This window comes from Callorhinchus milii, unplaced genomic scaffold, assembly GCF_018977255.1.
Source record: "Callorhinchus milii isolate IMCB2004 unplaced genomic scaffold, IMCB_Cmil_1.0 Scaffold4, whole genome shotgun sequence".
NCBI lineage: Eukaryota > Metazoa > Chordata > Chondrichthyes > Chimaeriformes > Callorhinchidae > Callorhinchus > Callorhinchus milii.
Window position 1 is genome coordinate 2,194,194 of NW_024704745.1, and position 12,843 is coordinate 2,207,036.

Below are 12,843 nucleotides of genomic sequence, written 5' to 3' on the forward strand. Positions count from 1 at the left end.
GAAGAAAACAGAGAGGAAGACAGAGGGAGGAGACACAGGGAGACAGAGAGAGGAGCCACAGGGAGACAGAGAGAGGAGCCACAGGGAGACAGAGAGAGGAGCCACAGGGAGACAGAGAGAGGAGCCAGAGAGAGAAGACAGACAAGAGAGATAGAGACAGCGAGAGATAGAGAGAAGCACAGACAGAGACAGAGTGATAAGAGAGAGAAGCACAGGGAGAGGAGATAGAGAGAAAGACAGAGACACACACACACACACACAGAAACATAGACAGAGAGACAGAGAGAGAGGAGACAGAGAGAATCAGAGAGAGAGAAGCATAGACAAAGAGAGAGACAAAAAGAAATAGAGAGGAAGAGAGAGGACAAGAGACAAGAGACTGGATAAGTGTCTCCTCGAGATTGTAACACTGCCTCAGAGGTTGACAGAGATTGGAGACTCATCACACACTGGATTTCCAGGGTCACAGCACCAGGAGTGTGGCTGATCTGCTTTGAACCTGTGGACTGACCCTGGACTAAGCCTCCTTCCCTGGGCTTCCTCCCTCCCTCTCTCTCTCCCCTTCCCTCAACTCTCTCTCTCTCCCCCCTGGACTGACCCTCTCTCTCTCTCCCCTGGACTGGCCCTCTCTCTCTCCCCTGGACTGACCTCCTCTCTCTCTCTCTCTCTCCCCCCAGGACTGACCTCTCTCTCCCTTTCCCCTGGACTGACCTCCTCTCCCCCCCCCTCTCTCTCCCCTGGACTGACCTCTCTCTCTTTCTCTCTCTCTCTCTCTCTCTCTCCTGGACTGACCCTCTTTCCCCTTTCCTGGGCTCCCCCTCTCTCCCCCCTTCCCTGGTCTCTCTCTCTCTCTCTCTCTCTCTCTCTCCTTCCCTTGGGATCCCCCCCTTCTCTCCCTGTCCCTTTCCCTAAGCTCTCCCCCCCTCTCTCTAACCCCCCTGGACTGCCCCTGTCCCCTGGTTTGCCCCCTCCTCACCATGTTGGCTCTCTGGGTGCTAACCATGGTCCTGAACCTGACCTGGAGCCTGGACATGGGTCGGAGTAGCCGAGTGCAGAGTGGTGAGTGAGCCTCTCTCTATCTATCTAACACTCTATCTCTCTCTATCTCTATCTCTTTCTCTCTATCTCTCTCTCTTTCTCTCTGTCTCCCTCTCCTTCTCTCTCTCTCATCTCTATCTCTCGCTCCTTCTCTCTATCTCTATCTCCCTCTCCTTCTCTCTCTCTCATCTCTATCTCTCGCTCCTTCTCTCTATCTCTCTCTCTTTCTCTCTATCTCCCTCTCCTTCTCTCTCTCATCTCTATCTCTCGCTCCTTCTCTCTATCTCTATCTCCCTCTCCTCTCTCTCTCATCTCTATCTCTCTCTCCTTCTCTCTATCTCTATCTCTCTCTCTTTCTCTCTATCTCTCTCTCTTTCTCTCTATCTCCCTCTCCTTCTCTCTCTCATCTCTATTTCTCGCTCCTTCTCTCTATCTCTATCTCCCTCTCCTTCTCTCTCTCTCATCTCTATCTCTCGCTCCTTCTCTCTATCTCTATCTCTCTCTCCTTCTCTCTATTTCTATCTCTCGCTCCTTCTCTCTATCTCTATCTCCCTCTCCTTCTCTCTCATCTCTCTCTCCTTCTCTCTATCTCTCCCTCGCCTGCTCTCTATCTCTCTCTCTCCTCTCTCTCTCTCCTTCTCTCTATCTCTCTCATCAGCCCCTCACCAGCAGAGCAATACACAGAGAAACTCACATAGAAAGACACACACACACACACACGTGTATATACACACAAATCTGGTTTACATGTGATCATATTGAGTAAACGTGACTGAGTGAGTGACTGAGTGAGTGTGAGTGACTGAGTGAGTGTGAGTGAGTGTGAGTGACCGTGTGAGTGACAGTGTGAGTGACCGACCGAGTGAGTGTGAGTGACCGACCGAGTGAGTGTGAGTGACCGAGTGAGTGTGATTGACCGAGCGAGTGTGAGTGACTGATTTTGCGTGAGAGTGAGTGTGTATGTGAGAGCGTGTGAGTGAATGTGAGTGTGTGCCTGAGAGTGAGTGAATGATTGTATGTGTGAGTGAGTGAGTGCCTGAGTGAGTATGAACATGCATGTACATACAGTCCGTACAATCCACAGTAAAATTCTGTTTCGAGCTCCCAGACCGAGAGAGAGAGAGAGAGAGACTGTGTTAAGATGTTCAAATCAAATGCACGCTGTGTATTGAGGTTTCTGGATTTGTTTTTGCTCTGCCTGCCTGCGTGAGAGCGTGTATTCCCGCGTGTGAGCGTGTGTGTGTGTGTGTATATACACTTGTGTGTTGGTCGGTTGTTAGTTGATTGGCAGATTGCTTTTCCGAGGGTACTAAGCCCTTCCACAAAAAAATAAATAAATAAATAAATTGGTCGCTCAATCCACGACTGTTTGTGGGACGCTGCTGAGTGCAATTTTGCTACCGGGTTTCGCCCACAGAATATGCAGTCAATTCGCTTTACAGTGTATTCTTGAAGACGTGAGAAGGCGCTATATCGAATGCAAGCATTATTATTATTATTTGGGTGTAAGTACATTTGTGTGTACATGTGTATCTCTCTCTGAGTTTCTCTGTGCATTGCTATGTGTGTGTGTATATGTATGAATGTGTATATATATATATTATATAATATATTTATGTCTTTCTCTCTCCAGCGCCTTGGGACTAACTCCCAACGTGAAAGGTGCTATACAAATGTAATGCCGTTGTTAGTGTTGTTGTGTGTGTCTGTTTGTGTCTGTTCATCTCTCTGAGTTTCTCTTTGTATGTGTGTGGGTCTTTGCGAGTTTCTCTACGTATGTTTCCTTGCTTCTGAGGTTCTTTCTCTTTGCAGTCCATTCCATACACAAAAGAAATTCCTGTGTGTAGGGGACATGTATGTGTGGAACTGTTTGGAGAATAATAATAATAATAACCCTTTCATTTGATATAGTGCCTTATCACATCATTGAGACGTCTCAAAGCGCTTCACTGGATATACTGTAGAGTGAATTGACTTAATATTTTGTGGGTGAAACGCAGCAGCCAATTGCGCACAGCAGCGTCCCCACAAACAGTCGTGGAGGGAGTGACCAATTTATTATTATAATAATAATAATAATCCTTGCATTTGATATAGCGTTTTTCACGTCGGGAGGACGTCCCAAAGTGCTTCACAGAACACACTGTAAAGTGAATTGACTGTATATTTGTGGGCGAACGCGGCAGCCAATTGCGCACAGCAATGTCCCACAAACAGTTGTAGATTGAAAATGACCAATTTATTATTGTTTTTGGTTTTGGAGGAATTATTATTAGGCTCTGTGTAGAGTAAGGAAACTTGCCCGAGGTTTCGCCCTCTGCCTGGGATTGAACTCAGGTCTCTCACTTGCAAAGCGAGTGCTCTAACCACTGAGCTACAGGACTCCACAATGAGAGCGAGTGGGTGAGAAAGAGAGGACGAGAGTGTGAGAGATGGTGTGCGTGTGTGTGTGTGTGTACGTGACAGGCTGCGTGTGAGAAATAGAGTGTGTGTGAGAGTGTGAGCGTGTGTGTGAGAGTATATAGGAGTCCTGTAGCTCCTGAAGCACTCACCTCGCAAGCGAGAGACCTGGGTTCGATTCCCAGTCAGGGCGAAACCTTGAGCAAGTTTCCTTACTCCACACGGCTGATAATAATCCCTCAAGAAAAAAAACAATAATAATTTGGTCATTTCAATCGACGACTGTTTGTGGGACGCTGCTGTGCGCAATTGGCTGCCGCGTTTGTCCCACAAAATCTACAGTCAATTCACTTTACAGTATATTCTCTGAAGCGCTTTAAGATATATCTCGAAGATGTAAAAAAGCCCTATATCAAATGCAAGGTTTATCATTATTATATATATATATTTTGGAAGGAATTATTACCCCCTGAAAAAAGCGATCCACCAATCGACTTCCAACCGGGTTCCTACTGGCGTTGTGTGTGTAAGGAAACTTGCCCGAGGTTTCTCCCTGCCCGGGAATCGAACCCAGGTCCTCTTGCTTGGATACTGTTCAGCTTTGTGACTGATTGATGCATTGATCAGGCAATAAAACATAAAGCAAATTTTTTAAAAAATTAACCTCTCTTGTTTTTTGGTCATGATTTTAAATTTATGCCCTCATTATTTTCAAGTGTCTGATTCACTTTAGAAACTTGGATTGGTTCCAGTCTTAGTCTGCAAAAGATAATAATAATAATAATAATCCCTGCATTTGACACAGCGTCTTATCACGTCGTCGAGACGTCTCAAAGCGCTTCACAGGATATACTGTAAAGTGAATTGACTGTATATTTTGTGGGCGAAACACGGCAGCCAATTGCACACAGCAGCGTCCCCCCAAACAGACGTGGAATAAAGTGAACAATTTATTATTTTTTTTGAAGGTGTTGTTACCCCCGGAAAAGCGATCCGCCAATCCTACTTACTGCTGGGTAAACAGAGGCGGTTGGAGCGAGGAAACTTGCCCAATGTTTCGCCCTACTCGGGAATCGAGTCTCTCACTTGCGAGCGCTCTAAACACCGAGCTACAGGACTCCTGGTTGCAGGATTCTGGGGGAAAAAAAAACATCTTAAACCCAGTGTTGATTTGCGTGTTGTTTTCATAGAATCTCACAGCACAGAAGGAGGCCATTCAGCCCATCGTGCCAGTGCTGGCTCTTTGAAAGAGCTACCAACTAGTCTCACTCGCGCGCTCTTACGCCATAGCCCTGCAAACGTTTCCTTTTCAAATGCCTACCCAATTCCCTTTTGAAAGCTACAATCGAGTCCGCAATTCATCGCTGTCTTAAATTTCCAGATGGTGGGGGTCTAGCGGGACTGTGGCTGTCTGGGATTCCGAGCCTTGGGTTACGGGAATCAAAGGGGTTCAGTTCAGTGTAGTGTCAGTGCCTCTCACACAATGTGACAGCAAAAATAAATAAATAATAAGCATTTCGTCACTCAATCCACCACTGTTTGCGAGACGCTACTGTGCGCCATTGGCTGCCGTGTTTCGCCCACAAAATATGCAGTCACTACACGTGGTAGCGTGTTCTGTGACGGGCTTTGAGACGTCTCGAAGACCTGACCAGGCACTAAATCAAATGCAAGGATTATTATCGTAATGATTATATTGTATTATGAATCATTTGGAGGCCGGGTACATTATATTATGAATCATTTGGTGGCCTTTCTCCTCTGCTCTCCGCCTCTCTCCTCTCCATAAGTGGAATTTGCAGAGTAAGGATAGATTTGTGCTAAACATCACGGTAATTTGACAGCGTTTCCAAATTGGCACTGGAGATATATCAATTTTACTAATAGTCCCGAAAAAAATCATCCCTCCCAGTCAATTCAATGAAAGCGTTTTAACAAGTTGACGTTTATAACCAATGCTCCTGCTGTCTCTGGATTTACACTGCTTTATGGGCTAGTTAAGAGTAAATGGAAGATGGTTAGAAAGTGTGCTCACGGTTCAGATTTAGTGCGTCTCAGTGACTGTTGTCTGTCAGAGACGGGGGAATGATTAACGATTCCCTTCCCCACCGCCGCGTTTCGCCCACAAATCGTGCAGTCAGTTCACTCGACAGCCTATTCCGTGAAGCGCTTTGCGACGTCTCGAAGACGTGATAGGTAAGAGCGCTGCATCGAATGCAAGGATTACTATTATCACAACTATTATTAGTACTATTATTACTACTACTACTACTATTATCTCTGGCTTATCTCCGTACAGGTCAGACGGTGTGCACCAGTGGCTCCGAGCACCCTTGCTACAAGATCGCCTACTTCCAGGAGCTGAGCAGGCGGGTGGGCTTCAAGGAGGCCAGCCAGGCCTGCCGAATGGACGGAGGGTCTTTGACCAGCGTCGAGTCGCTGGAGGAGCAGAGCCTGATCGAGGGGCTCCTGCAGGACCTGGCCAAGTCCGCTTCGGGCATCTCCGATGGCGATTTCTGGATCGGGCTGAGCCGGGGTGGTGAGGAGAGGGGTCACGCCTCTCTCACCAGCTGCCCCGACCTCTACAGGTGGACGGACGGAAGCGCGGCTAAATTCAGGTAATAATAATAATAATAATAATCCTTGCATTTGATATAGCGCTTTTCACGTCGGGAGGACGTCCCAAAGCGCTTCACAGAACACACTGTAAAGTGAATTGACTGTACATTTGTGGGCGAACGCGGCAGCCAATTGCGCACAGCAATGTCCCACAAACAGTCGTAGATTGAAAATGACCAATTTATTATTGTTTTGGGTTTTGGAGGGATTATTATTAGGCTCTGTGTGGAGTAAGGAAACTTGCCCAAGGTTTCGCCCTCTGCCTGGAATTGAACTCGGGTCTCTCACTTGCAAAGCGAGTGCTCTAACCACTGAGCTACAGGACTCGTTGTTGTTGGTGTTGTTGTAAGATGGAAGCAACCCTGAATCAACGCTCGTGTTTGCCATTCGATCCACAGTGGTTTTATTTACGGACAGCAATTAAATGCCGACACAGTCACAGACAGACACTGTGCAGGTCCTGTCCTACCCTATAAGCCAGGAGAGATGACGGAACACCTCGGCCTCTTGTTTTACAATGGAAAGTTCAGAAGATAATGCCGATGATAAAGTGATCTGGAAAAGTGATCCGCCAATCGACTAACAACCGGGTTCCTACTTACTACTCGGTAAGCAGAGGCGGGTCGGAGTAAGGAAACTTGCCCAACGTTTCGCCCTGCCCCGGGAATCGAGCCCAGGTCCTCTCGCGTACGAGGCGAGCGTTCTATCCGCTGAGCTACAGCTACTAAAGTGGTCAGGATCAGCCTCACAAAATAGTGTACACGGAGCCCACCCAGTGACTAGTTAGAACACCGGCCTATACTTGGCCAAGGCACGAAATTAGGATGTTAACGATCCCATAACATTGTTCGAACAGTGACCAGGGAATTTCAGTATCTTCAGTATCAATCTTCCACATATTATGCGCCAACTCTTTGTGGTAACTACCCATGCGGAGTCCTATAGCTCAGTGGTTAGAGAGACAGAGACTCGCCTCGCAAGCGAGAGGATCTGGGTCCGATTCCCCCCCGGGCGGGGGGCGAAATGTTGGGCAAGTTTCCTTACTCCACACACACGCCTCTGTTTACCCAGCAGTAAGTAGGAACCCGGTTGTTAGTCGGTTGGCGGATCGCTTTTCTGGGGGTAATAAGCCCTTCAAAACAAATAATAATATGGTCACTCAATCCACGACTGTTTGTGGGGACGCTGCTGTGCCCAATTGGCTGCTGCGATTTGCCCACAAATATACAGTCAATTCCACTTTACCGTATATTCCGCGAAGCACTTTTGAGACGTCTCGAAGTACGTGATAAGGCACTGCATCGAGTGCAAGGATTATTATTATTATTATTATTATGTGCAAAACGACAGCTGGGCAAGCCTCTTAAAAAAAGAGTTACCACGCTTGACGGTAGTTTCTGTGAGGACTGTAGACATTTCGATGTGATGGTTTTGCCAAAAACTTCCAAACGTGTGCAAGTGGCACCCTCCGGTGGTGGTTGCGAATGATCCAGCATTTCCAATCGATGCAAGGTCTCCTGCGCTGACCGCATTCATCATTCCATAATTAACTCGGAACGGCCTAGCCAGGCTATCGTGCATGTCTATTATATAACAACTACAGCCCCTTAAGATATATTTTCTTGAAGCACCGTGGTTATCATGTCAGCCGTGTCGGCGTCCTGTAGCTCAGCGGTTTAGAGCACTCGCCTCGCAAGAGAGAGGAGCCGGGTTCGATTAATAATAATAATAAGCCTTGCATTTGATATAGCGCTTTTCACGTCGGGAGGACGTCCCATAGCGCTTCACAGAATATACTGTAAAGTGAATTGACTGTATATTTGTGGGTGAATATTTGTGGGCGGATTCCCCGGGCAGGGCGAAACGTTGGGCAAGTTTCCGTACTCCACACACACACACACACACACACCTCTGTTTACCTCGAGGGAACTAGGAATCTAGTTGTTAGTCGATTGGTGGATCGCTGTTCCGGGCGTAATAATTCCTTCAAAAATAAATAAAAATGATTTGGTCACTTCAATCCACGACTGTTTGTGGGGACGCTGCTGTGCGCAATCGGCTGCCGCGTTTCGCCCGCAAAATATAGAGTCGATTCAATTTACAGTCTATTCTGTGAAGTGCTTTGAGATGTCGCGAAGATGTTATAAGGCACTTCATCAAACACAAAGATTATTATTTTATTTCACCACCCGATTTGGGAAGGGGAAGGGAGTTTTTCTCTCCCAGCCTTCTCGCTAACAATCCCTCCCATGATAAAATCGTGCCATTCGCCTCGTGCTGTTTGTGAGACACTGCTGTGCGCAAACTGGTTGCCGTGTTCGCCTGCGAAATACACAGTCACTACGCCACGTAATGTGTGAAGCCCTATTTGACGCCACCTGATGTGAAAGGCGCTACAACAAGAGCAACAACAACAAATTGCACGTGTACAGTGCCCTTACTATTATCATTAGTATTATTTGAAAAATCCCCCCACCCCACCCGCCAGATAAAACTGTTCGTTCACCTCGTTGTAGTTTGTGGCCACAGCGCTGTGCCCAAATTGGCTGCTTGAGTTCGCCTGTCGACACACAGTCACTACACTTGACCGCGATTGGAGTGTGCGGAGCTTGTAGTGATGGCTTGTGTTTTTTGCGCTGCTCTAGAAACTGGTACACAGACGAACCTTCGTGCGGGAGCGAGGCCTGCGTAGTGATGTACCATCAACTGTCGGCTCACCCTGGTCTGGGCGGCCCTTACCTCTACCAGTGGAACGACGACCGGTGTAACATGAAGCACAACTTCATCTGCAAATACGCAGCAGGTACGAGAGGACGGGTGCGTGCGTGCCGGCCAGTCGGCCGCGAAGGTTAAAGGCTCGCAGGGTCCCCACACGGCAGCCAATTGGGGTTTCGCATCGGGAGGATGTCCCCAGACCTTGGCCGGTCCAGGGATTTCACCGTCAAACGACTGTCACCGTAAAGAGCAACGACAACAACGTGCATTTACACAACGTGCCCATCACTCACTCACGCAGGGCAGCGTCCCAGAGCGCTTGACGGTGGTGGAGAACGACACCGAGCCGCGCTGGGGGGAGAGGGGGGGAAGAGGTGACCCTAGGGAGACCCGGGTTCGATTCCCGGGGCAGGGCGACAAGTTTCCTTACCCCACACACTCACACACACCCCTTTGTTTACCCAGCGGTAAGTAGGTACCCGGTTGTTATATATCGATTGGCGGATCGCTTTCCTGGGGATAATAATTTCTCAAACAAATAAAAACAATTGTGATTTGGTCACTCAACCCACAACTGTTTGTGGGGCCGCTGCTGTGCGCAATCGGCTGCCGTGTTTCTCCCACAAAATATACAGTCAATTCACTTTAAGGTATATTCTGTGAAGTGCTTTGAGACGTCTCGAAAACATGATAAGGCGCTGTATGAAATGCAAGGATTATTATTATTATTATTACAGAAATTATTAGGCCCAGGTTGGCAGGAGACAAGGCTTGGGGGGCGTCCCAAGAGTGTGCGATGGGGTGACTGCTGGAGTCTAACCAGTTTGCCACTGATGTCGCTGTCTGGCCAAGCTTCCCCGCTGCTTGTCCAGCAAGGACCACCCTACCCGTTAGGGCTTGGGCTTGTAGGGTTAACAGGAGCTGAGTGGGAGGATTCCCTGCTCTCCAGTGACTGGTCTGCCCTTCCAGGTCCTGCCGATGAGCCAGGCCGGGCTGTGCTGTCATCGGCAGTGAGTACCCTGGAATACTGCAGAATACTGGCTCTGGTATCGGACTGGAGACCGCCACAGAGGGCTGGCTCCCTTCCGACGTTCCTTGCCAGTTCAGCTCTAAGGAGACCCCGCTTAAAGTGTAGGAGAAAGGGAAGAGCGAGGGAGGTCAGGAGTCCCGCAAGATACAGTCACTACATGTCACCCTGGACCCTGTGAAGGGCTTTGAGATGCCCTTTTGACGTGAAATGTGGGTGTTATTGTTATTAATCATAATAAAAAAAAACACAAGTTCTTTCTTGCTCTGTTGACAGCAACTGTCTTAGGAAAAGAACCGGTGGAGAAACCAGAGGCAGACTACGGTAGGTGAAGTGTTTTATCATCGCTTTTATCAAGTATCCACAAGCCTCTGCTTACCCAGCAGTAAGTAGGAACCTGGTTGTTGGTCAGTTGGCTGTTGGCTTTTCTGGGGCGGGGTAATAATCCCTTCTTTTAAAAAAAAGGACTAAATTGATCACTCGATCCACGACTGTTTGTGGGGACGCTGCTGTGCGCAATTGGCTGCCGCGTTTCGCCCACAAAATATGCAGTCAATCCTCTTTACAAGTTATAAGGCACTATCCTGTGTGGAAGGTGCTGTACAAGTGCAAGTTGTTGTATATTCCGTGAAGCGCTTTGAGACGCCTCGAAGACGCGATAAGACGCTATATCAAAGGCAAGGGTTATTATTATTATTATTTTATTATTATTATTATTCTTGGGGCAAGGAATGTCCGACTCAGCGATTTTGGTTGAGGTGGAATCTCCATTGAGATCCATGTTCCTAATCCGTGTTAAGGACTACACCTTCAGCCTCAGGTTTAAGACTACGGTTTTCCATCGCTCGCTGTTCAGGCTGTGACTCAGGACGTTCCAAGGCGCTGAGCACTCAAGGGACTGCATCCCAGATGGGGGTTGGTATCAGGAGGGGTGGAGGGGAGGGTAGGGGTAGGAGGGTGGCCGAAAGGCATGGTTGAATGAGAAGGTCTTCAGGCGCGACCAGAAGATGGGAAAGGAAAGCAGGTCGGAGAGGGAGGGAGGCACCAGGGCATGAAGGGATTAGAAAACAAGTGAGAGGACCTTGAAATTGATCGGTTTGGCGATAGGGAGCCAGTGGAAACTGGCGAGGATTGGGGTGATGGAGGTTTTGGAATGTGGGATGGAGTTCCACAGGATGGGGAGGGGGTTGCAGAAAGGTTGAAGGCCTGACCGCTGATTGTGGGTGGGTGGGTGGGGGGTGATTTGGAGCTGAGATTAATGAGACTGTGGTCTGCGGCAATTCCAGAGATTATCCCCACAGAGGCAGGCATCAAACTGCACCGACCGAATAAATCAGAGGAGATGGCAATGAAAGAGTCTTCAGGTAACTGTCTGCACGTCCACAATCCCTGCAATCTGACAAAATCAACTTCTTTTCTCCCAGTTTGGCCACAAAAATAAATGAATGATAATAATTTGGGCACTCAATCCACGACTGTCTATGGGACGCTGCTGTGCGCAATTGTGTTTCGCCCACAAAATATACAGTCAATTCACTTTACAGTGTATTCCGTGAAGCGCTTTGAGATGTCTTGAAGAAACGATAAGGCCCTGTATCAAAAGCAAGAATTATTATTATTATTATTATTGTAAATCGGATTTTCTTCGAGTTTATACAAATTTGCCTCAAGCTCATACTGGGCGCAAGTCATATTAAATCGTGGCCTCGACCGATACGACTTGTATGAGTTTTACGCAGCAAAGAGACTGACCTGAAGGGAGAGATGACTTTATTTTCCTGCGTGTTACTCTCTTTTTTTTAGGGATCATGCCCAACGTGGTGTACGTGATTATTCCCACGATCCCTTTGCTGCTCCTGCTCATTGTGGCTCTGGCTACCTGCTGCTTCCAGATGCTGGGACGAAGGTAAGGCTGGCATTTTTTTAAGGGATTATTATCCCACCCCCACCAGAAAAACGATCTGCCAACTGGGTTCCTACTCACTGCTGGGTAAACAGAGGCGTGTGCGCGTGTGTGTGCGCGTGCGTGCGGTGTGCGGTGTGTGTGTGCGTGTGGTGTGCGTGTGGTGTGCGCGCGGTGAGAGTGCGTGCAGTGAGCGTGCGTGTGGTGCATGCGTCTGGTGCGTGTGCGTGTGGTGTGTGTGAGTGTGGGAACTTGCCCAACGTTTCGCCCGCTGCCTGGGAATCGAACCCGGGTCCTCTCGCTTGCGAGGCGAGCGCCTCTAACCACTGAACTACGTGACGGATTGGCCGGGTTTGTGGGTGTCAAAGCCGCTGAAAGGTATCTTTTCCGTCGACTGACAGCAAGCAACATACGAAGAGCAGCTCCACTGAGTCCACCCTGTGGATATCTCAGACCCCGAAGAAACAGTCTCAGGCCATCGTCTAGCCCTCAGCGGGCACTGACCCATTCCCGATGCCCCACGGAAACAACAACAGCGAATGACATTTGTGGAGCGCCTTTCACGTCGGAATAAACTGCACCAGGGGTCAAAGACGAGCAGGAATGGACCTGATCAATCACCAACCCCAACACCTCCTCACACCACCACCACTTACCTCCCCCCATCACCCTCCCCGCCACCCCGCCGCCCCCTCTTCCTCCCATCACCACCGTTTCTCCTTGGTATTGAGTGGTTGGACGTGATCGGTGTGGAGCAAGTGAGAGATCAATCTCTGACTGATTATGGACCGACTGTGGTGAGCAAGAGTGGTGTGGGGAGGGGGGGTGATGCGGGCTGTGGCGGTGGTGTGGGAGCTGGGGGCTTGGGGGGTGGAGTTAGGGTTAGGAACGAACGCACGCAAGAAAGAAAGTACCGGAAAGGAGAGAACAGAGGAAAAAAAAGAGCACAAGACAGGGCAAAAAGTGACTGTACATTCTGTTTATCACACCACATTGCACAAATTCTCTTCTGCTTCCCCCCCCCCTCCATCTCACTTAGAGAGAGAGAGAGCGATGCCAGCACTGGAACCCCCAGATGGGGGCAGGACTGTTTATGGATGTTTTTTTCTGGTGGGGGGAATGGGTGTTGGGTGAAAGGAGG

General features: G+C 48.7%; 1 protein-coding gene across 1 annotated transcript; it reads left to right on the forward strand.

Annotated features, from left to right (window-relative positions):
* The first annotated feature begins 987 nt into the window (after positions 1 to 987).
* On the forward strand, positions 988 to 12,354 carry chodl (chondrolectin). The gene is made up of 7 exons (XM_007910302.2): positions 988 to 1,059; positions 5,738 to 6,056; positions 8,703 to 8,860; positions 10,076 to 10,123; positions 11,086 to 11,163; positions 11,603 to 11,705; positions 12,104 to 12,354. The coding sequence occupies exons 1-7, from the start codon at positions 1,002 to 1,004 to the stop codon at positions 12,186 to 12,188; spliced, it is 849 nt and encodes a 282-aa protein (XP_007908493.1). The 5' UTR covers positions 988 to 1,001; the 3' UTR covers positions 12,189 to 12,354.
* Positions 12,355 to 12,843: the final 489 nt, after the last annotated feature.

Excerpts from the sequence above, each read along its gene's own strand:
- chodl (XM_007910302.2), top strand. The coding sequence starts at position 1,002 with ATGGTCCTGAACCTGACCTGGAGCCTGGACATGGGTCGGAGTAGCCGA. Across the intron at positions 8,861-10,075 it reads CATCTGCAAATACGCAGCAG|CAACTGTCTTAGGAAAAGAA; the intron begins GTACGAGAGGAC and ends CTCTGTTGACAG. Across the intron at positions 11,706-12,103 it reads TTCCAGATGCTGGGACGAAG|CAAGCAACATACGAAGAGCA; the intron begins GTAAGGCTGGCA and ends GTCGACTGACAG.